The following is a 23,672-nucleotide window of genomic DNA, read 5'->3' as shown; positions in this document are numbered from 1 at the left end:
TGACAGGTGTGCATTTGTCAAATAGAGTATGATTATATCACTCACGCAAACGTAAAAGGTGTGAAAATGAAAATTTCTGGTTTGGTTCTGGTTATGTGCCGGATTATTTCTTGGCTGGGGGCAGTTACCTCCTGGCTGGGCAACCTCACATCGACGACAAGACTGCAGATTGTGGTTTTTACCCAACGAATTAGTGAGTTTTTAGAGGTGAGGTACGGATTTTGATACCATCAGAGAGAGCCAGGCTAACTGTTTCCAGTTTTTATGCTAAGCTAAGCTAATTGCTGGCTAGAGCTTCATATTAAACAGACAGACATGGGAGTGGTATCGATGGTCTTTCTTGAAGTATCAGCAAGAAAGCTAATAAACTAATAAACATGTTTCACATTTCGAATTATTCCTTTAAGAATAAATTAACAAATGAAATCTAGTCTAAAATTGGAAACATTTTGAATGAAGTCTGGTACTATCTGATCTTACTTACACTTTAAGCACTAAAAAGGTGTGTGTCTGTGTGTCTGTTTGTGTGTGGGCAGATGTTTTTATCAGTGTTATTGGGTGTGTCAATGTGTACATTGGTGGGTTTGTATTTGTGTGTGTGACTACCGACCACAAACTGAAAAACCTTTCTCGGGGTATGATTTGTATCTTCAACACTATCACAGTGTGTGTTGTGGGTGTTGTAAACAGAAAAGTTAACTTGTTAGTTTCAGGGCAGAAATTTCCAGGCCACTGGCAGGGCACTTTGTGAGTATTTCTGCACCTGGTATCTACGTGCATTAAAAAGAAAAGGTTGGCGTATGGATTTACAGTATGTGAGCAGGCATGTGAGGGTGTGTTTGTTGTAGCTCTGCATCTGAACACGTAGGCTTTTTAGGAAGCGTAAAGGGAGTTATGTTTTGAGCTCATTTGTCTTTGTGTGTTAATGTGTGTCTAGGCAAGGTTGCAGTGAAGAAAGAGGACCTGCAGAAATATCACGGCAAAGACACCTGGTTTCAGATACAACCTGTCAGCGCTGACTCAGAGGTGCAGGTGAGTACAGAGAGAAAACGCACACATTCACACAATCACACCTTTTCACAAAAATCACAAAGCACTCTCTCTTGATGTTCTCCTCTTCTTTTCTCGTGGAGTCTCCGGTTGTTTTGTTCCTCAGCTTCTCCTCAGAAACCACACGACACTTATACTTTTTTGGTATCGACCAAAACGTGTCTGGTTGATACCAAAAGCTGGCATCAAACGCTTGCTCACATCTTTGAATCTTTTAGTGTAGCTGCTTGTGTTTAGACAACATTTAAAGCAAGACTACCGTAAAATCTCAATATTTACCTCAGTAGCGGAGTTGCAGAGAGAACCAGGCCTTTATTAATTAGATATTAGATGATATTAGACAGGACAGGACTGTTCCCCAGTTAATGCCAGTCATGTCAGATGTTCCACTTTCATGTATTGTAAATGCACTAAACGAAACTAAACAGTATGTGCATAGATGTGTCTGCATGTTAATGTTTGAAGCAGGGTAGAACCCAAACAAACACAGCATGTGTGCACCTGAAACACCTGAGCCTGCAGGATCGGAGTCACCTGGCTCTCCGTTTATACTGTAGATCTCGTTCGTTCTCCTCCGTCACAGCTCAGTTTGTGATCAGCTGGTCAAAAAGTGAAGACTCAGCTTTGATCAAAATCACTACACTTCCCACATTCTCACCTGTCATGATTGAATGTCAGCTGGCTTTGGGTCGCAGGTTGTGGTTTTGATTTGCTTTTGAGAATAATACCAGGATGTTACTGAATGTTACAGAAATGTGTTCATGCAGATCAAAGCAAATCATTCCCATTGTTTTTGGGAATATTGAGAGACAGTCCTGACTAAAATGTTCACTTTCAATCTCAAATGTTCATTGTTTAATGTCAAATGTTTGCACTTTTATTCTGCTTTTTGTCATTAACCTTTTTATTACTAAGGAAATATATTAATTTGTCACATGAAATACTGAAATACTGAGAAACAAACAAGATGGCGCTCTTACAGTATCTCTGTCTATGTAAATCAAACGCATATTAGGAGCAACTCAAATGCTGGAGTGTGTTGATCACTGTGAGAAACGTCTCCAGTCTGCTGCTGTTTGTGACTGTGCAACAAGTGCAGGAAAGTCTGCACAATTCATGGATACATTTGAAAGTGAATTTAGTGGCTGCCATGTAGTTAGCACCTCCCATTGGGTATTCCCAGCAAGTTATAAACAAGCTAAAAAGTGAATGTCATTGTGCACACGTGAATATTTGTTCCCTAAGTTTTGGGAAATACCATGAAGAAAACTATTTTTTTGCTGCCATTGATTCATCTGTGACTTCTGAAATGGTCTAGTAATCAGTTTTGGAGCTGCTGCATTTTTCCTCACTTGCCCTACATGCTTATTTAATGTGCAACATTTTCTACTATTCAGTATTCAGGAGTCTCACTCACCCACACGCATGGTTACACACACGCATGCACGCACAGACAGGAACGCACACACCCAGCGCGTAGTACCACACACACTGACAGTCAGACACACAGCAAACAGTAACATCTGCAGACAGATGGGTGTGTGTCGCCCCGGAGCAGGGATCTGAAACAGAGACACATTCATCCGAGGAGCCGGGGAGAGGAAGGATGTGTGAGAGAATGAGAGAGTAGAGAGAAAGCGAGGGGAGATGGATCAAATGAAGTAGGAAGATAGAGTGTCTCTCTTCTCTTTTCAATAGAGGACACATTGTTTGGCCTGTGCGCACATGTGTAAGTGCGTGTGTTTGTTCCCTCTGCCTGAATCAGCCAGAAAAAGAGCAACGCCTGTGAGTTTGCATACTGATGCTGTTAATTAATGGAGCTTTTCTAGACAGCTGCAGCACTACACTGTCATTATGTCATTAATCCAATCACTTCAGAGGGAAAATAACTTCAGCATGACGTTCAGGCTCGCAGCTATTTTCATTCAGTGTCTCTGTTGGTGGAGGAATGCCACTTTTTTTCATGTTTGTGTGTTTTTGTTTTGCACAGGGATTTAGCAAAGAAGAATTATTTGTTTTTATCAGCGTATTTTTGGCTCGTACTTACAGTCTATGCATCAGGCCTTTTATGGTTCAACCATTCCCAGCCTTATACAGTGCATATGGTGTAGGATATGATATGTACCATGTATCTCCATGTTTGGTAAATAATATGTTTTCAGACATGAAGGATTACATGCTTTTATGAGTTGAGACCTGTTGGATTATTCATTGTGAGAGATGGATTGTCACCAAGCCTAAAACAGGTCTGAATAGCTGACATTTTTAGATTGGATTTGGTTAAGTCCACTCAATTTCACACACAATCAAATTGGAAATGCAGGGTTTTCACTGGACAGCGACTACCTGTCACGGTGCACCTGGCTGTGTGGTGGACACTGGTGTTATCAACACGTTCAGGTGTTCATAAGTACTCTGTAGAACTTTAAGAACATTTAAACTCTGTACTCTCAATTGGATAAAAGTGTGTGCATAAAGAGTGTCTATTTGTGTGTTCGTGCTCTGCAGGGAAAAGTGCACCTGGAGCTTCGTCTGAGTGAAGTCATCACAGACAGCGGAGTCATCAACCATAAACTAGCCACACGGTGAGTCTGCACACACCCACCCACCCACACACACACACACACACACACACACACACACACACACACACACACACACACACACACACACACACACACACACAGTCCTTTGCCTTCACATGTGTTGTGTTGTTCATACAGTTTTATAGAAATTATTTCCGTTTCTGTGAAGAGAAATTTATAAAGAAGAATTTCTCTACTGATTCTTTGCTGTTTGCAGAAACATAAAAAAAAATACATATTTCCTGTAAACAAGGATTTCACAGCTTTATAATACATTCAAAATCCAAGTCACGACTTACTGCCACATCTTTTCAGCTTCTGTCTTAAAGATTTTTAGCCACGCTGGCAGTGAGGCTCGAGGGATTGCAGTGCCTGCAGGTCCACCACTTTGGTCCAACCTGAAATATCAAAAAAAAAAAATGCCATTACATTTTGTACAGACATTCATGATCCCGAGAGGATGAGTTCTGATGACTTTGATGGTCCCCTCACTTTTCCTCTAGGGCCAGCATCTGGTCAGAATTTCACCTTGTTTATGATAAAATAACCTGCAAAAATATTGTTTTTCTAGTTTCTTGTAAAATGTGACTGTTCACGCATGCGATGTGTGAACTTCAGTGTTTGCAGGGGATCAATGTTACGCTTATGGATGGGTTGTTCTGTGTGTGTGTGTGTGTGTGTGTGTGTGTGTGTGTGTGTGTGTATGCGTAGGTGCTTGTTTGCTCTCCAGCTCGTCTGTTGTAACATGCAGCAGTAAAGTTTGATGATGAGCCAGCGTGGCTCCGTTCCCAGAGCGCATTGTGGGTAAGGAGCTTAGAGCAGGAGGTCATCTAGTCAGATTTCTCTAGAAAGACATGTGCATGAGGGAGACGGAGAGAGAGCTGCGTTCATTTAGCTCTGCAGATCAAACCAACCAATTGAAAGAAATCATGATCTTCACACTCAAAGGGATAGTGTAAGAAATCTTCTTTAGGCGAGGAAAGGAAATGTTAGTTATGATGGCACGTTTCTTTGCAGGTAAACTGACATAAAGTGCTACAGCAACAAAAAAAAGAGAGAAAACAAAAATGAAACCACTTTTTTCCATCTGATGCTACTTTATACTGATACTCCACTACAATCAATCTGACAGCTATAGTTACTACTTACTTTGAAGATTTTACACAAAAAACATATGATCATCTTAGACAAAATGATGCATTGTTATAGATTTAACCACCCGACAACAGTTAAGTTAAAATCAGCAGTACCTCCCACTACTACAATAGCAAAATGCTGCTTACACATTAATGCATCAGTAACAACCAAATAACATAATGTAAAATAATACACTCTCTGTGGTCAGTTTTCTTCTGTGCTTTTACTGAAGTAATAAGAGTACTCCACTGATTTAGCGTTTTACTTCTATAAAATTGTTTTGCCAAAACCTGCCACCTACATTACCCACAATGCAACTCGACCGCCGACAGTTTGGTCGGGGATTCGGGTGTGTTATGCTAGTAGAGGCTAATGTAGCTTCGATCCGCTAGCCTCAAGCAGAGGTAGGGAGTGGGCTACAGAGGTCTGGTAGCCTCACTTCTTTGTAATGCCACACCTCCAGATTTTTCTCATTTTTAAACCCGTAGTCTTCAGACCCAACTGACGCTGACTCAAGTGACATCACTTGAGGCAATTTATCAGATGTCATGCAGCATAAAAGGCTTTAACAACTTTTTTCACATATTCAGTTGTATTTCCCAAGATCTATAAACAGGCTTTGATGTGTAAAAATCAGTGGAGTTCCCCTTTTAGTAATAGTTTGAATGTAAGTCTGTTCTGATTTAATTCAATATTTCATCTCGCTTACTTGGACGCCCCCGTCAATGACACTGCCTCATAATCACATCCGCTTCTTTGTGTGTGGTTTTGGCACCGTGATGTAATTCCTTTCCCTCTTATATGGGTGGAATTGTTTTTGACAGGGTACGTGGGCGCAGAAAAGAAGCACATTAACCTAATATGAGTAATGTCGTCTAAAACAAATAAGTCTGCTTCACCGCCACAACCACTGTCTGGCATGTCAGAGCTCACAGCAGTGATGAGAGAGAGAGGGAGAGAGAGGGAGGGCTGGATAGTAGGCCAAGCAGGGGTTATATAAACAAGCTTATTGGACAGGAAGCGCTCTGGCATTAGTGATGCTTAACCCAGCCCACTCCTTATTCCTTATTAGAAACCTGTGTGTGTGGGTGTGTGTGTGTCAGCAGGATGGTGCAAGCTGTTGCATGTGTGTCAGTTCAGTTATGGGCAGTGCTTCGATTTGCTGCGTAATTCATCATGCGGTGTGAGTAGTGGTGCATCACCGTGACACACAGGAAGTGATACGTCCCGCTGGGTGTCCTGTCCTGTTGTTTGGGTGCTAATCCCCTTACAGCATGATGTCATCGCATAGCCGTGACACAGGAAGATAGATAGATAGATAGATAGATAGATAGATAGATAGATAGATAGATAGATAGAGTTTTTCATTCAGCATGAGATAGAAAACCAAACGGTCGATAAGCTTGTTTGACTGTTTTCTGAATAGTAATCAGGTGTGTCAGGACTTTTTATACTGTGGATAGTATATAATCATACAATCATCAGCGTTTTATCCATTTTAAGAGTCTTTAGTGCCATATTAGACATCTTTATACTGGAACTTTATGTCTGTATGCATACTTTGTACTACATACACCATTTGAAGACATGTATGCCAAATTAAAAGCATAAGTACAATGTAGTATGTACAAAACATTCAATTTGAATAACAGAGTAGAGAGGTGCAACAAAATGTACATATCTGTCTGCTTGCACTCATCGTTTACAGTGATAAAACAGCGCACATTTAACATTACCTCACATGATTGTGTGCTTAGCGTTTACAGTTATTTATTGTCTACTGCTAAATATTTTTAGCAGGTTGCACTATCCTGGCATGACAAGACTGTTTTGTTGTACGCAATTATAATGCTAATAATATTGAATTTAATATAAAGTTTACAAAATTGTATGTTTTTTTTACAATAAATCTTTTTTTCTATGTGGTTGTGTATAAATCTTTACATGCATGAATGTATGCAATGCGGTTTGAAAAAAGGAATTTCTTTCGTTTTATGCTTGAATCCTACTCTGGACCCACGTTTGAAGATTAAATCCTACCTGAGCTTTGTTTTCTATATCTCTCTTATACTCTGATCTCTGATCTCTCTACTATAAAGTCAGGAGTCTGTCCATTTTCCTCAAGATATGCTCTCTTCTGCTTTTTGTTTTGTTTTTCTCTGGCCTCTCTCAAGTGCTCTTTTTCTCTTTCGTGTATGTAGTTGCTGGATCACACAGGATTTAAAATTGGCACCACTGTTCGCCACTTCCCTCCATCTCTTTTCATCTGCCCCTCTCCGTGTTTCTGCCCTTCTTGCATACAGACACACCTAACATTGACACCAGGGGCCATTTTCACATTGCTGAGAAAACTGAGAGCTCTTAACTTGGTCCAAAATGTACTAGCATGACTCCCGGCGTAGGAGTGCGCTTACAGTATGAATGGACCAGATGTTAGATAGTTAGTAGATTAAGCCCTTGGTCAATAGAAATAATAAAAATCAACTTTGGTCTCCACCAACTCCAGAGAAAAATACCTATCTTCAGCTGCTCAAATATGTTATTTCCTGCCTCATGCTGGGCAGGCAGCATAGACTCAACTTATCCTCTGTGTTCTGGAAAAAGCTTCCTATTGTTTTATACTGTATAAGGTTGATGAGAGCAGTGAGACTCAAACTGTCTGTGTGGGCTGATGAAGCTAAAAGCTTTGCAGAAGTGTGGGATTGGGTGTCAATTCTCAGTGGTCTTGGCACTGCTGGTGACCCTTTCTCATTAGCCATTTGATTAAGTGACCATTAAGTGACAGCTTAAAGAGTCCTCTGAGAGTATATTCAGATTGTTTTGTGTGGCCCCTGGTAGTTAATATTTAGCTGATTTTTTTATCCTGCTCCTTTTTTATGTGCTGCCATTTTCCCCTTGCATAAAAAGAGCTAAGCTCCTAACTTTGCATAGTAAATGTACGTCAGCATAGTAAAGACACCTTGGCATAATAAAGATACTGTTAATGCCCCTTGTGAAAAGCTTTTGTCTATATTAGCTTTTGAAATAGTTTTTTCACTGTTCAAGTTTTCGTACTATGATCCCTGACATTTTAGAGTAGAGCACTAGATGAGATCACACAGTGCTAATGTTGCATTAAAATTAGCATCACTTAAGTTAATGTGTTACAGGTGTGTGCGTGTGCAAGTCTATGCTAGTACAGTAGTGTGCATATTCATTCATGGTTTGTGTGTGTTTCTGCAGAGTGTTGGAGTGCCAAGGTCTTCCGATCGTCAACGGCCAATGTGATCCCTACGCTGCTGTCTCCTTACTAGGACCTTCAAGGTCAGATCTCTCACACGATGGGACGTGATCTCACCAGTCACCATAAGCAACGTTGTTTATCACATTTTTTCTTTCTTTTCTTTCCTTTCTGCTTCTCACAGGTCAGAAGCCAAGAAGACCAAGGTGAAGAGGAAAACCAACAATCCACAGTTTGAGGAGGTTTTCTATTTTGAGGTAAATATTTCTGTGTGTGATTTGTTTAACATCAACTTGTTTTGTCATTGTAAAGATGTGTCTTCGTGTCGGGTATCAGTGAAAGCCAGAGAGAGAGATACAAAAGTATGTGGACACTTGAACAATACAACCATAAGTAATTGTTGATTTATTCCATTTATTTATATGCTGCTATAAAAGTCTAATACACTTCAGACTTTGGTACCAGGCGGGAGGAATTTGCTCCCATCAGCCACAAGAGCATTAGTGAGCCATGAGGCTCGCAATCAGCATTTCATTCATCAAGCTAATGGATGGGATGGATATCCGAGCTCTGTGCAGACCAGTCAAGTTCCTCCACACCAAACTGCGAAAAACATTTGTTTAAGGACCTCATGGTTTTGTCCTCAGGGACATTGTCATGTTGAGTGCCCTCCCTAAACAGTCACCACAAAGTTGGAAGCACACTATTTCTAAAATGTCACTGTGAGCTATAGCATTAAGACGTTTCTTAATTGGACAGTGGTGTTCATATACTTCTGATCACAGAGAAGCTGTTTGTAGATTTTAATTTATTTCATTTTATCTTGCACACCCATGATCCACATATAGCAGCTATTGTTTGTACACACACGCTCACGAACTTCTTTTCATACCATAACTTTTGTAACTGTTGAGATTCATGTGATAAAAGTTCAGATAAATTAGCAAAAGCAACTGGAAACACATAAATGCAGACATTTTCTCTTACATTTACATTTATTAATATTCATGAGTTCATATTTATAGATGTTTTTCACACAAACACACTAAAACTCCCTTTCACACTGCCCCCGTTAACCCTCGCTCACCAGCAGCGCTGCTCTGACATTTCTGTGTCGCTCCTCCCTCCGGCCTCGTCGCTGCAGCACTAGAAGACAGCAGGACAAGAGTATGATTGATTCAGACAAACCACCAGACAATCTGACCCATTGATTTCTATCCGACAAGACCGTCTCATTTATTCCCCACCACCACATGAGCAGGACTCTGCTGCATACCCTGTGGTGCTTTCTGCCTGCAGCCCCCTTCGCAGTCACACGCAGAGGTCCACGTCCTCATGCAAACACAGGCCATCTATCATGTCTCTGTCACATGGTTGTCCTTTTTTATTGTCTCGAATTTTGTTTACACATTGCTCTAAACTTACGCGGACCCTGCCGCATTCTGATCTCTGATGGCTCCCATTTGGATCCAAACCTGCCTGATAGTGCGCTTTGACTTTAATTTGGGTCGAGGCTCATTTCGGCCTCATTTCAATGTGCAATTTAAGAAAATCAGGGTTTCCGCTCTGCAAAAGGCTATCATATGCTTTAAAATGTAGTGAAGAATCTGATGTCTCAAGTAGGGCTACAACTTACAGTTATATTCATTATTTATGAATCTGCTGAATATTTTCTTGATAAATTGTTTTGTCTATAAAATGTTGGAAAATAGTGGACAAATTATAATATTCAACTTGCTTGTTTTATTTGGCCAACAGTAAAAAAAAAAACAAAGATATTACTAAACATAAAGTCCTCACATTTGAGAAGGTGAAACAATGACTAAAACAATAAACTGATTATCAGAATAGTTGTAGACAGATTGATTAATCAACTAATTGTTTCAGCTCTAGTCTCAATGTTCTGTTTCTGCCCGTTTTTCTGTGATGAAGATGGCGATGCAGCTTACCTGGGGGAAACGTCTGCATGGTTTACGCTAAATGTTCACTCTGTCTCCATTTCTAGGTGACGCGGCCATTAAGCTACACAAAGCGGCACTTTGATGTTGAGGAAGAGGATGTTGACAAGCTGGCACTGAGGTGAGAGAGAGACAGTGTGTCGGCATCAGTGCTGAACTTTTAACGTTCAAAGCTTCTCCCATGTTTGAACTGCACCCTGTGGTTTGTGTTCAGGGTGGATCTGTGGAACGCCAGCAACCTGAAGTTCGGGGACGAGTTCCTGGGGGGCGTGCGCGTTCCTCTGCGGGTCTTGGGTCAGGCTGGGGTCCACGATGCATGGTGAGAGGAACATAACTCGCACATCACATCATTTCGGGTCTGCTTTATGGTTTTTCCACCGCACAAGTACTGTGCTGTGCCCCTGCTGGGGCCGAGCGGGTTTGATTTCATTATCATCATCCGATGACATTCTGAGTATGTGTTGCCGTAGCAACAGCAGAGCCATAGCAACAAGTATCAACATGGACAACAGACCTCCTTTTAAAGTTTTGATTTTACCAGGGTAGATTTCGCTAAGCATGAATGCTTTTCTCCAACAGAGCCTGTTTATGTATTTTGCGTCGGACTACATGTTTGTTTTGAAAGAAGTACAGTCCAGTTCAGAGTGTAATAATCATCCTCTTACATTTAATGAGTATACATTCAGTAATTTTTCACTTTTCTAGGTTTTGATGAGACAATTAAACCTTCATTCGCAACAGGCCGTAAACACAACATTGACACATTACGATCTTATAAAGATGATGAATGTGTCTAAGCAGACACAGAGCAACATAAGCAGTCATTTAGAGTCAGTTTGTGGCCACCCGGAGAATATAAGTCCAATATTTTTATCTCTGTTTTTGGTCTTCACCAACTCCTGAGGGAAATATGTGGCGCTTTAGCTGCTAAATGCTCCACCGTGTTCCCCAGCTAGTCTCTAACTGTGTCTGTCTGCTGTTTGGTGCTGGGCAAGTGGCGTACTGTGGCGTTTTAGAGCTTTTTCAATAAAAACTGCTGCTGGAAATGAGGTTGATGAGAGCCATGAGAGTGAACCAAAACAATAAAGTTGCGGGCCGTAAAACCAAATCCATTAGTGCAGCTTTAAACAAATGTTTTAGCACTATTTTAGACTGATCTGTCTCACCCTTTCAAGTTTCATCAAAATCCAATCAGTGAGATGATCTGATTTGTCTGATCTAAGATCTTATATACTTTCTTACTTTACTTCAGGTACTTTCTCCAGCCCAGGGAGAATGGAGGGAAGTCCGTGAAGGTAGAAGAGCTCGGCTCTCTGCGTCTGAACATCGTTTACACCGAGGACCACGTCTTCCCCTCCGAACACTACACCCCCCTCAGAGATCTCCTGCTGCACTCTGCTAACGTAGGGGTATGTGTGCATGAATGTGTCTCTGCTCTGCTCGGCATCTTGTCCTGTTAACTGCTTTGCACTTCACCGTTTGAATGCCACACGTTTACTCCTCGCCCTCTCTGTTCAGCCTGTGTCGGCGTCCACAGCTCATATTCTGGGGGAGGTGTGTCGAGAGAAACAAGAAGCCGCCATTCCCCTTGTGCGTCTGTTTCTTCACTACGGCAAGATTGTGCCTTTCATCAGCGCCATCGCTCATGCTGAAGTCAACCGCACACAGTGAGTGTCTTGTCGCATCTTTTCCCATTGAATAAAACTGGAAACGACAGCTCGACAACTAATACTTCACACAATTAAGTTATACAGTTCTACCTGAGAGTCCAGCTGTTGCATAAATTCATCTCCCATTTTGTGGACATCCTATAGAGTGTATTTATTACAGCAGAGGAAGACACATCATATGTAGAAAATAACTTTGTGACTGTAGCTTTATTAGCTTTGTTAGCAATAATACAGTACATTTCTTCAACATAAACCAGCTGAATGTTGGATATTTAGGATTTGCAGATATAGCCTTGAATCACCAGAGATTATTAATTAATGTGACTGTAGAAATTAGGTCATCAGATTTATATTCGGGCATCAACTAGCTTAGCACACAGCCACAGTAATGTAATTTATTTTGGATATTAAATGACTCTGAAACACACCCTGCCTCTCTGTGTAGGGATCCTAACACCATTTTCCGCGGAAACTCGCTGACTTCCAAGTGCATTGATGAGACCATGAAGCTGGCAGGAATGCACTATCTGCAAGTCACACTCAAACCCATCATAGATGAGGTGTGGCACTGCGATACTTCCATGTTTGTTTTCCTTTATTCAGAGTATTCTTCTGTGTTGTTTTACCAGATGTTAAGCCTCATTTTACTTCTTGATTTAATTCATGTCACATGTCTTTCTTTCTCTGAATGGATGTTTCAATGCTTTTATAAATCGTCACAGATCTGCACAGAACACAAACCCTGTGAAATCGATCCGGTCAAGCTCAAAGAGTCGGAGAACCTGGACACGAACAGGGTAAGAAGACGACATGTGTTTGTCTGAGTGTGTGTTTGTTGTGCAGTCACTGTGTTATCTGACACATCTGCCCTGCCTCCTCCTCCTCCTCAGGAAAACCTTCGCCATTATGTAGACCGTATCTTCAACGTCATCACCACCTCTGGCGTTCGCTGTCCCACCGTCATGTGTGACATCTTCTTCTCCTTGAGAGAGTCCGCTGCCACCCGTTTCCAAGGTAACTCTTCTTACAAGAGATGGCAGAGAGAAAGCCAGCTGCTAATAAGTAACAGGAAATAGACAATAAAGAACAGGATGTGCAAGATGTCCAAGGACACGCTCTTCTTTTTCTGCTCCGCTATTTGTGTCAAACCTGAAAACACTTAAGCCTCCCACACACTCATTATGGTTATGTGTGGAGTATAGAGTTTATACACCCAGTGTTGTATTCTGTGCTGCCCCCTGTCGGGCATCATATGGCACTGCAGTCTCAGGAGGAACAAGTTGTTATATGTGATAAAAGATGTAGAGTTAGTTAGTTTTTATTTCTGTGTCATGCCAAACATCTGGCCCATCTGACGTGGGTTTACAAAACATCTTCTGGTGATAAATATACAAAAACAAAAGAACAAAAAACATCAGTTACAAGATTAGAAGTACTTCTATATGCTTTCAAATAACGTATTTATGTGGGGAAATTCCAGCTGTACACCAAAAATAACTGCTACAAGCCTTCAGTTGATCCAGATCTCCTCTCCCCGGCTTTCTGCAAGTAACTGGCGAATTGATATGTTTCATATGTGAACAGCCAACTCAGTCTTTGTGCATCATCCATATTCATATCAATATCTGTTTTTATCGTACCAGAGTTTTGCACAGTTCACAGTTAAAAGGACAATATAAAACAAAATGGAACTAATTTTCAGAATATTGAACAAATTCGCTTTTCTTCTTCCAGACTGACTGTATATGTAATGTCTTCAATGTAATTTAAGCAAGTATAGTGTGTGTGTGTGTGTGTGTGTGATGAATCCCTGTTTTTGTTTTTCTGCTCTCTAGTTGACCAAGATGTCCGATACACAGCAGTGAGCAGTTTTATTTTCCTGCGTTTCTTCGCTCCAGCCATCCTCTCCCCTAACTTGTTCCATCTACGGCCGCACCATCCAGTGAGTCTGACTTTTTAAAACACACACACATGCAACCAACATACAGCATATACATGAACACCTCTGAAAATAAGTGCTGCTGAAAATATTTTGCTAAAAAGTTTAAAAACATTAGGTTAACAGTGAATTTTAGACCTCAGAAACAACAGCTTTTGATTATGATCACATGATTTTTTTTAGTTGTCCTGAAATGTATCATGTCCAAATCACCACTTTTTTTTTACATTAAGGACTTCTCGTGCCTGTTGCCATAAAAGCTGAAGTTTAAAGTTCATTCTTGACTCTGGAAACAGTACATTTTCTTTATGTATATGGCCCAACCACATCCAAGTTAAGACTGTACTTCATATTACTAATACAGTGCTTTTAAGATGTGATTTATTTGATTTCATGTCTCTTTGTGTCCCTAGGATCCCGCCACCTCTCGAACCCTCACCCTCATCTCCAAGACGATCCAGACCCTGGGAAGTCTTGCCAAGTCTAAATCTGTGAGTTTCTCTCATTAAAGGGTATTTTTCTATTTTCATTCCTGTGACTAAACTAGACTTCAGTCTAAAAAGTTAAATTCAAACATAACTTGCTGGTCTTTCTCTCTCTGTTACTCTTTCTTTCCATACTTTTATTCCTTTCCAGGCCAATTTCAAAGAGTCTTACATGGCTGCATTTTATGACTACTTCAATGAGCAGAAATATGCGGACGCTGTGAAGAATGTGAGTGTTCGGCTTCTTTCCTTGTTACACGCCATAAATCTCAGCCAGTTTGTTGACACGTGATCAAATATTGTTTTTGTATTGTACCTCAGACGAAGATAAACTCAGATAAATTGGTGATGAAATGTGTTTTGAAGGGAGACATTTGAAAAGGACTGAAAAAGCGGAGTGGGTAGAGGGATGTCAAAGTGTGTTACCACCACAATAAAAAGTTGATATATGGCATCCTTTACTTCCCTCCACAGTTCCTGGACCTCATCTCCACCTCTGGAAAATGGGATCAGAAGAGTATTGAAACACCAATCATGCTCAAAGAGGGGTAAGGTGCCAACTTGGTGTTTAACTGATATTCATGGAAAAAAAACACCATTAAGCTAAATCATTTTTATGTCTATAAACAGCTCTCTCATACCACAGCTAAGAAGTCCTACATACATGATATTAGATTAATCTAGAGAATTTATGGCACTGTAATTTGAGATGTTGTAATCGTAGAAAAACTGTCTTGTGTACTGTGACTGTTACCATAATGTCAGTCACCTTTTCATTGCTAATTAAGCAGCTTCAATGTTTGTCTCTTTACCACCTTATTAAGGTTGTCTTGGCACTTGTTTCTAGCTTCAGACAAGACAGTTGGGTCGGCTAATAACGTTGATCTGTTCTCACACTCATTTTGGGAAATTTTTCTGGCGGAGAGTTAGCGTAAGAGTTAGAGTTAGAGTAATTGTCAAACGAGTCCTTTAAATTGTTGGTTAAGTGGAGCCGGATTTTACCTTTACATGTTTGACCCCTCATGGTCTGATTCATTTCCAAAGTGAACAGTTACAGTAAAGACACACCTGAGGCTTGGCACTTTCTAACAACACATGGGCATGTGTTGTTTTGATGATATTTCTAATGAGGCTGTAAAGGGGAGTTTCCAGTTGACAGTAGTTGTGCCAGCGTCTCGCTCATCACATCCCCACCCTCTTTTGTTTCTGCTACCGGGGCGTAGGAGTGTAAAACTCACTATAAAGAGGGTTGATGGGAAGGGGTCAAAAGGCACGAAGGGCAGGTAAGAGCTTCTCTATATAAAGGCTTTGCCCTTGTGACCCCCTGTGTGTGCACTTTAACCCCCCCTCCCAAACCAAGCTGGCCATTTTCTCTCCCACCAACATCATGCGCTACTGTAGATGCTGCTGCACTTTACTTTATATCTGGCCTATGTCCTGTACATATAAGCAACCTATCAAGCGACTGTTACACTGTCTGACACTGTGTGATGGATTTTGGTCTTTCTGCATTTACATGGCAGTAGACTGATGTGTACAATGACTGTAATGGTATAAAGTAAAGTGTTAACCCATAAGCCCGCTTACCTAGGAGGCGTCTCTAGAGCTGATAGCCCTTCTTGCCATGCCAGACATGCTTGGTGTGACAGTGACAGCAGGGGTTGGTTACTGTACAAACATTTCTGGGATCTCATATCTGCCCGCACCCTGACCCTTTATACCCTGACTGTGACCATATCACTACCATACACCTTAGAGTTTCCAGCACAACTCCAAGCCTTATGGCGGATGTGAAACCAGCAGGTTCTTGGCTCAGTGGTGTGAAAAGAGTACAAGTCTTCCTGTGAGAGAGTAGTAACCCTAGTGCTTCATATTCCATGTATCCTCTGGCCCTTAAACTGTAAAACAAAGACATCCTGGTGTTTATTCTCCCTTAAAGGACCATACCGGTGGTTTTACATGTTTTAGCCCATTAACAACAAATGGTGCATACCTCACATCACTGTCAAACATTTTCCAAAGCATACTGTAATTTTTGGGATTGAATTTACGTGCTGGTTCCATTTATTTTATTACAGTGTGAAAATTAATTTAGAGATAGGAAACTTCCTTGACATAGCTAATCCATCATAGTGGACTTGATTTATTTATTGGTCAATAAGTTGCAAGCTGAGAAGAACGGCATTCATGAGGAGAAAATCAAACCCAGAGTTTAAAAAGTAAGCAAATATGAACATCTTCGCTAAAAGTTTAATGTGAATTTCTTGCAGCGCTGCAACAATTATTTTCATTATAAATTGATCTGTAAAATGCTAATAGTGACACATGGCCGTCCGTCCAGATTCCCAGAGTCCAATGTGACGTCTACAAAAGTATTGTTTTGCACGACCAATAGTCCAAACACCAAAGAAGTTCAGATTACAGTGATTTAAAACACAGAATAGCAGCAAATCCTCACATTGGAGAAGCCAGAACCAGACAATGTTTGGCATTTTTGCTAATAGATTGTCAGAATACTTGCCTCAGTTAAACAACTAATTTATTAATCAACATGTTTCAGGTCTAATTTCTTGCATTAAAAAAGGATTGCTGTTCAGCAGCCGACACTCAGAGTGCCGTGGCATCCTTTAACACACCGACAAGAAGCGTTTACAGAATACTCCCTGTCAGTGTGATGGATTATGTATCTCAAGTTTCAAGTGTCTGCAAGTTGATTTTCATAGTGTACTGAAAGAAAGGGAAACCAGTTGCTGTTTGGAAGGAAGTCAGTCTAAAATGTTTGGCAAAAAGTCAGTGGTGATTTATGCACAATTCATAGGTAATGAGGTAAAATATGCAAAAACAGGGGTACCTTTGATCTGCTGACCCATCTCCTTTTTTGACTCATAGACTGTTAAATCTATGAGTGCTGTACTGAAGTTTATATAATATACAGCAGCGATGAATACAAGGAACTGTAAGCATGTAAATAGAATGATAAATGTAGAGTATTGACTGCACAGGATTCCTTTAACCAGAATGAAATGGTGGTTATGGATGTAAAGTAATTAATTTATACTTATATTATGTATAAACGTATACATTTAGGTGATGCACTATTTTAGCACTGTAGACATATGTAATCACAAAAATATTGTGATATATTTAAACATTTGTGTGAGAAATGAGCTCATCTGTCAAGGTTTTCTGTGGAATTTCTCTCACCCATCATTTTTCCTCAGATTTATGATCAAGAGAGCACAAGGGAGGAACCGGTTTGGAATGAAGAACTTTAAGAAGAGATGGTTTCGTCTCACCAACCACGAGTTTACCTACCACAAAACAAAAGGTGAGGTCAAAGGTTTCTCAGGATCTTCTTCCAGTTGCATTGTTTCCTCGTCTGTTTATGTCACCGTTTGTGCTTGTGTAAGAATCGGCAGGAGGGAGAGAATCCACTGAATGTACATTTAGCCTGAACACAATGTGCGTTCGACACATGTGGTGGAGATTAAGTTACTGAGCAGGCAACACATATGTGCTGCATCCAAACAAGCTCAGGCCAAAACATATATATAAGCTATTTCTAAATTACATATTACATACCAGGTTTTCTGTGTTATAATCAAGTATACTCAATTTAGTCAGTGTGCAGACTAAAAAATGTTTTTTAGTTTTTAATTGTGCTGTTGATGGTAGGTGAGTTTTCTGCAGTATCAAAGTTGTCTGTACATCCATGGGTTCATTGCAAACAGGAACTGCTAATAGCTAAATCGGCATTCTTTTAATTATGCCAATTAACCAAAATGTAAACAAATTTAGACAAAAAAAACTAGCCCACAGCTAACTCCCTGAATCCTTGGCAACATTATACTTCCTGTATATATCCCCAAAGCCCCCACATTATGGGAAATGTAACTCCAAAACTTGGATCATGATTATCCCCCAAATAGAAATAAGACAAAGAATAATAAAAAGAGTGACAAAATCCATTAATATTATGTTTTCATGTTGTACTATCAGTATATTTTTTTACTACTAAGTCTCAGAATGTCCCATCAACACGGGGATGATGGGGTGTTAATTCTTGTCTGAGGGGGACCACAGTGTCAGACTTTAAAGACCCCTGCTGTATACAATAAGTATGTAGTATGGAATTGGGATACAACTGTAGACTGTAATGATGCTAATGGCAAACTAACAAGTTTATAAAAGTAATTATCATTTTACAGCTTCCTTCTTTTACTTTTTACTAATCTCTCATGTCTGATGTGTCTCCTTTTACCTCCAGGTGAGGGCGCTCTGTGCAGCATCCCCATAGAGAACATTCTGGCTGTAGAGAGGCTAGAGGAGGAGTCTTTCAAGATGAAAAATGTAAGGACCCCACACGGCAAACCCTATGAAATCTGTGGAGCTTTGACCACTTGACCGAAATCACTCCTGCAAGTGTTTAGGTTCGTCCCTCACTTGCTGTCCCTTTTTCCCTCCTCCAGATGTTCCAGGTTATTCAGCCAGAGCGGGCGCTCTACATCCAGGCCAACAACTGTGTGGAGGCGCGCGACTGGATCGACATCCTGACCAAAGTCAGCCAGTGCAACCGCAAACGCCTGAGCACCTACCATCCTTCAGCCTACCTCAACGGCCATTGGCTCTGCTGCAAGCTCTCAGCAGACACGGCATCTGGGTGTACACCCTGCACTGGGTACGTTAAGTTGCCAAAATCTATCCAGCAACAGGTTCCTTTCTTTTGTTTCCACTCCCTCACATTCGCCTGTGTGCATCTGTTTTCAGCGGTCTCCCGGCAAACATCCAGCTGGACGTAGATGGAGACAGAGAGACTGAGAGGATTTATTCCCTGTTCAGCACATACATGACCAAACTGATCAAGATGCAAGGTCAGACAAGAGTGTTTGTGAGCATGCATGTGTACGATTACCACATGTTTATCTGTGTTTATTGTCACATTGTCCCTTTTGATCTGTCTCTCACTCTGCTGCCCGTCTCCCCCCGCAGAGGCCTGTGGCAGTAAGTCTGTGTACGATGGGCCCGAACAGGAGGAGTACTCCAGCTTTGTCATCGACGACCCCCAGGAGACCTACAAAACCCTGAAACTGATTGTTTCAGCCGTGCAGACCTTGGAGCAGCAGCACACCAAGTACAAACGTGACAAGTTCAAGAAGACAAAGATAGGCAGCCAGTATGTGGTTTGTTGTTTATTTCTGCTTCTAGCTCAGATTATGTTTGGTCATAAAACTACAGTTATTGTATGTATAATGCAGCAGAGGCTGAGAACTGTGGGGAAAATGGTAGCTTTCAAAATGTAAAATCTAGATCAATGCAGAGCAACTTCCTTTTTGTGCCAACAGGTGGTGCAGTTATACAGTCCACAATTCCCTGTGATAAATTTAACATGTACACAGTATGTTGGAGATTAAATGTAGCACTTTTAACATTTCAAATAACTCCAACATCATACCCTTAACCTGTACTGTGAGATGCTTCCTGGATTTCTCCTTCAGTCCAGTCACATTAGCGTTTGATTCAGACTTGTGGATATTTTGGCCTCCACCTAATAATCTTGACAGAAACTTTTGTTATTTGTGTTCTATTTTTCTTTCTCCTGCCAACAAATAAACATCACCTTTCTCTTTGTTTCCTCAGGGAGCATCCGATTGGAGACAAGAGTTTCCAGTGCTACATCCGCCAGCAGTCTGAGAGCTCCACCTACTCTATTTAGCCACGGCCCTGTCTACTGTTTCTATGATGCCCAGAACCAGCATATTTTTCTTTACTGCAAAGAAATCTATCTTAACAATGCTCTGTGTCTAGTATTGAGTTTTAAATCTGTAAAAAGAAGAAAGTCATTAAGGTTAGGTAATTTCCCTAATGTTGATGTTCTTCAAAAGGAATATTTCTGGAAGCAGGTGATGCTGGTTTGGAAACACATTTAAAGAAAATGCCAGACTGAGTGAGCTGTGTAGATGGAATTTTTTGCAGTGTCTCAAGGTGCATCACTCCAACAGACCTCAGATCAGCAAGAATAAAAGAGGAACAGTTGTGGAGGAAAGGAGGGATACGAATGAAGAGATAATCATGCCATGCATCTATTTGGGTCTCCTCTCTGTGATGTGATGAGAGAACAAACGTTTTCACTGGACAGTTTTGACAGTGACCAACACGCACTTTAATGCCCTCCAAATCTATGGATGAACAAGCCTCGCAGCACACTTTCAAAAAGCTTATTTTATCTGTTTGATTTGTATTTGGTTATTTTAATGGTTGAAATGTTCCGTTGTATTTCACTCTAGAAGGAAGGAAGGACTGTTCATTTTTCCCTCTTTGGGTGGTGTTGTTCCTATGTACCTGTTTTTTGTTTTTGCTTGTTTTTTTTTGTTTTGTCCCCAACCTCCTCAGGAAGGCTGTGAAGGTCGAGGGTACACAAGAAGGGATCGTCGGGACCAAGCACAGCCAAGAGCAGCTTGATGTTAACCATCAAAACTCCACAGACTATTTTTTCCTTCATATTTAATCCTTATCATCAATGTGCTAACAGGTTCAAGTTTTCACGTTTCATTTAAAGCCTTCTGTTGTGGTTGGATATCGTGCCCCTGTGTAACCAGTACCTGAGTTAAAGGATAGTATTTCTTTTCTTTTTTCTGCTTACACTGAGTCAGACAAACCCATGAATGCCTGTTTTTGTATCTTTGTATGCTGTTTGAAGATTTGTCGAACAGTTTGCATAGCGTGGCTGAGTTTATGGATGTCAAGTTGCCGCTTCTCTTTTAAGTAAGACAAAATACACTGGATGACAGATTACTTTAACTCCATCTATGCACAAAGAAATTAGTTAATGTCCAACTTAAAAACCAGTTTTTGTTGATATCAGGGCCAGATTAACCCACTAGGGCCAAGGGGAAAAATGTTGGCTCCCAAAATCTGTGAATTGGGAATTTGTGCTATAATAATATGCTTACAATAAACACATAGTTTATTAGGTACGCCCATACAATCTATTGCAATTCAGTACAATAGCTCTGCTCTAAATTCTACCTCTACAAAGTCTATAATGTTCAGTTTTTGGTGACATTGTTGGAAATGTGTAAATTCAATTGTATGTTTATAATTGAGGTCATATTTAAAGGTGATGTTGTACTGGACTACATCATTTTTTCCAACACCTCTATGAACATATGAACATTATTAGCATCATAAAAGTTGACTCTATGGCAAAACAGTTGCATTGGGTTTGATTACATTGTAGAGGTGTACGTACCTAATAAAGTGGACAATAAGTGTATATAGTGTGCAGAATTAATTAACACATTTGTAATTAATTGAATTACCACAAACTAGTTGCCACATGCTGAACCTAGAGCCTTGGGCAAATTCCCCTTTTTGTCCAGTTGGTAGCCCAGCCTCCATACACAGCGGATAAATATTAGTAATTCCAAATAAATAGCTTTAACCATAATGTAACTGTTGCATGTTCATATGCATGGAAAACAGTGTGTTTAGCTGCTTTTAAGAGATGCTGATACTTGTGCTAGGCCAAGATCACCATTCAACATACCCTCAAACCGCAGGCAGACATGTTTGTTTCTCTCTGTGTGAGTAGAAAAAGTAGTTATAGCTAAACTCTCCCTTCACAAAGCAGAACCTGTGTGTTAGCACTGCTCATTAACAAGGATGGTTTTTGGCTTAACTTCTAATTAATCAATATACTAACATTTTAACCAGTCTTGTCTCAAGTTATGATTGTGAAATGGGTAGTGTGTTACTGGTTGTGTTGCCCTGTTGGCTGCCTAATGATGTGGGTCCTCTGTTTTGTGAGTTTAGCTCTGTCTTACTTTGGAAAAGCTGTCCCCTGTAGTTTAAAACCTATTTATATGCATTCCTCTGAGAAACTGCCTGCTGTGAATCTTACCGGTCAGCACCCCAGAATCTGTTGAAGGTACAGGATTTATTGTTGTTAATCAGTTGTGTTGTCCTACACATCCCAAAGGCAACCACTCTCATTAGCATTCATATTAATCGGCGCTCACTCTTGCCAAACCAGTGCATGTGAAGTATAGCTGTAGTCACAGCGACGGTAGCCTCCACAGTCACTTCTGTGCGAGCAGGTGGCTGCAAACCATGACACATTTTTGTATTTTCCAAGTACCTGGTTATGTAGCCTCATGGGTGTTCCTGTGATCACAGGATCCCAAACAGTGCCAGTCATCACTTTTATAAAATTCTCTTTTTGAAAAACAAACAAACAAAAAAAATTCATTGTTTAGATATTTTTTTCTATATATATATATCTCAAAATCTATACTGTTTTAAAAACAGACAAGCAGTTATTCCGATGACATCTTTTTCTTTGTCGAATATGTTGATCTATGAACTATAAGGAACGTTTCTCACCAATTTGACTCTGTTTTCTATCTTCTATCTCGCTGTGTATATGAGTTGAATGACTGAGGTGTGTGTGTGTGTGTGTTTTGTGAGTGTGTATTTGTCAGTATGTGCATGAGTGACTGACATGACGGGTTGTATTGCCAATTTAATTAACCCAGTGTTACAGGTCAGGAAAGGCAGAGTCCCACTTGTTAAAAAAGAGAAAATCACTGCCTGTAATCATACTAAAGACTGTAGTAGGACTGTGGAAACACTGTTTCAACAGTTGCTACTTTGGCCTGATCTAGTGTATCTCCTCTTCCCTCTTGTATAGAACCACTGTTCCATTTCAAGGAACCTTTGCCAATATATTCTCCCCAAACATTTAATGTGTGTTACACAGTAATAACGTTGATGAAACATTAAGAGAGCAGCGGTGCTTTCACCTCTGAACTTTGGTGAGCGTTTGTTTCCACCAGTTACTAACTCTCCTCAGGTTTATGAAACGCCGCAGTTTTGTTTTTTTGCCAAGACCGAAGAGACGCGGACTGAAGCATAAAACCACCAAACGTCTCTCATCCCTAACTCTGTAATCATATTTATTATCATCTTCAGCAAAACCTTCCCAGAAACATCAGCTGAGTTGATGGGGTAGTAGCAGTTACAGTAATGGCAACTCCTCCACCCCCGAAGCCCACAAAGGAATGACTTATGCAATAATGGTGTTTCAGCATGCAATAATATTAACAACTACATCAAATTATCACAAATTAACAACGCACATCTGCTGACCTTTTGCAGTAAAATGCCTCTTCAGATAAACATATTATAAAAGGGAGAACAGTGTATTTTGTACAAATATTTTAAAAAGTATTAAAATAAGCCTGTTATATGTGTACATAAAACAATTGAATGAATGGTGAAAATGTGATGTGTTTTTTTTCCTGAATAACTAAATGAAACCAATATTAATGCAAACATGGTGTCTGTGTCATTTGTTCAGTCTGCATCTAAACTACACGGTACAGACTCGCATCAAGAGCTTCATTTTCTTTCAGTTAGTAAAGACATTTTATTAGTAGTTTGTAAGTCAGATGATGCACTCAGGAAGATGTTTTGATGATGGTGATTGATTATGTCTTCTTTGTGTATCCATTGTATGTTTGTGTACATTACATTTTGACACACACAGGTGTAACTAGTAACAAATGAATGTGCACGTTCCAGGTATGGCAAATGGAATATAGCTGTGATTAGTGTTATTACTTCCACC

The 23,672-nt window shown here is 40.4% G+C and overlaps 1 protein-coding gene across 3 annotated transcripts in view; it reads left to right on the top strand.

Annotated features, from left to right (window-relative positions):
- rasa3 (RAS p21 protein activator 3) overlaps positions 1–19,798 on the top strand; it is a 34,606-nt gene extending 14,808 nt beyond the window's left edge. The window contains exons 4-24 of one of the 3 annotated variants that reach the window (XM_070927104.1): positions 938–1,032; positions 3,559–3,635; positions 7,995–8,075; positions 8,177–8,249; positions 9,998–10,071; positions 10,165–10,269; positions 11,203–11,359; positions 11,469–11,617; positions 12,066–12,180; positions 12,343–12,417; positions 12,511–12,634; positions 13,456–13,562; positions 13,973–14,050; positions 14,196–14,273; positions 14,519–14,592; positions 17,266–17,372; positions 18,312–18,394; positions 18,514–18,722; positions 18,812–18,915; positions 19,034–19,217; positions 19,682–19,798. In XM_070927104.1, the coding sequence (XP_070783205.1) occupies positions 938–1,032; positions 3,559–3,635; positions 7,995–8,075; positions 8,177–8,249; positions 9,998–10,071; positions 10,165–10,269; positions 11,203–11,359; positions 11,469–11,617; positions 12,066–12,180; positions 12,343–12,417; positions 12,511–12,634; positions 13,456–13,562; positions 13,973–14,050; positions 14,196–14,273; positions 14,519–14,592; positions 17,266–17,372; positions 18,312–18,394; positions 18,514–18,722; positions 18,812–18,915; positions 19,034–19,217; positions 19,682–19,757 (2,225 nt within the window). In that variant the 3' untranslated portion in view covers positions 19,758–19,798. Of the gene's footprint in view, positions 1–937; positions 1,033–3,558; positions 3,636–7,994; positions 8,076–8,176; positions 8,250–9,997; positions 10,072–10,164; positions 10,270–11,202; positions 11,360–11,468; positions 11,618–12,065; positions 12,181–12,342; positions 12,418–12,510; positions 12,635–13,455; positions 13,563–13,972; positions 14,051–14,195; positions 14,274–14,518; positions 14,593–17,265; positions 17,385–18,311; positions 18,395–18,513; positions 18,723–18,811; positions 18,916–19,033; positions 19,218–19,681 lie in introns of all 3 variants that reach the window. The other 2 variants (XM_070926948.1, XM_070927026.1) reach the window with 2 other exon arrangements.
- The last annotated feature ends 3,874 nt before the right edge of the window (positions 19,799–23,672 follow it).

This window comes from Enoplosus armatus, chromosome 1 (assembly GCF_043641665.1).
Source record: "Enoplosus armatus isolate fEnoArm2 chromosome 1, fEnoArm2.hap1, whole genome shotgun sequence".
NCBI classification, from domain to species: Eukaryota; Metazoa; Chordata; class Actinopteri; order Centrarchiformes; family Enoplosidae; genus Enoplosus; species Enoplosus armatus.
The sequence above is the reverse complement of the archived record's forward strand: the minus strand, read 5'-3'. Positions and strand labels throughout refer to the sequence as shown.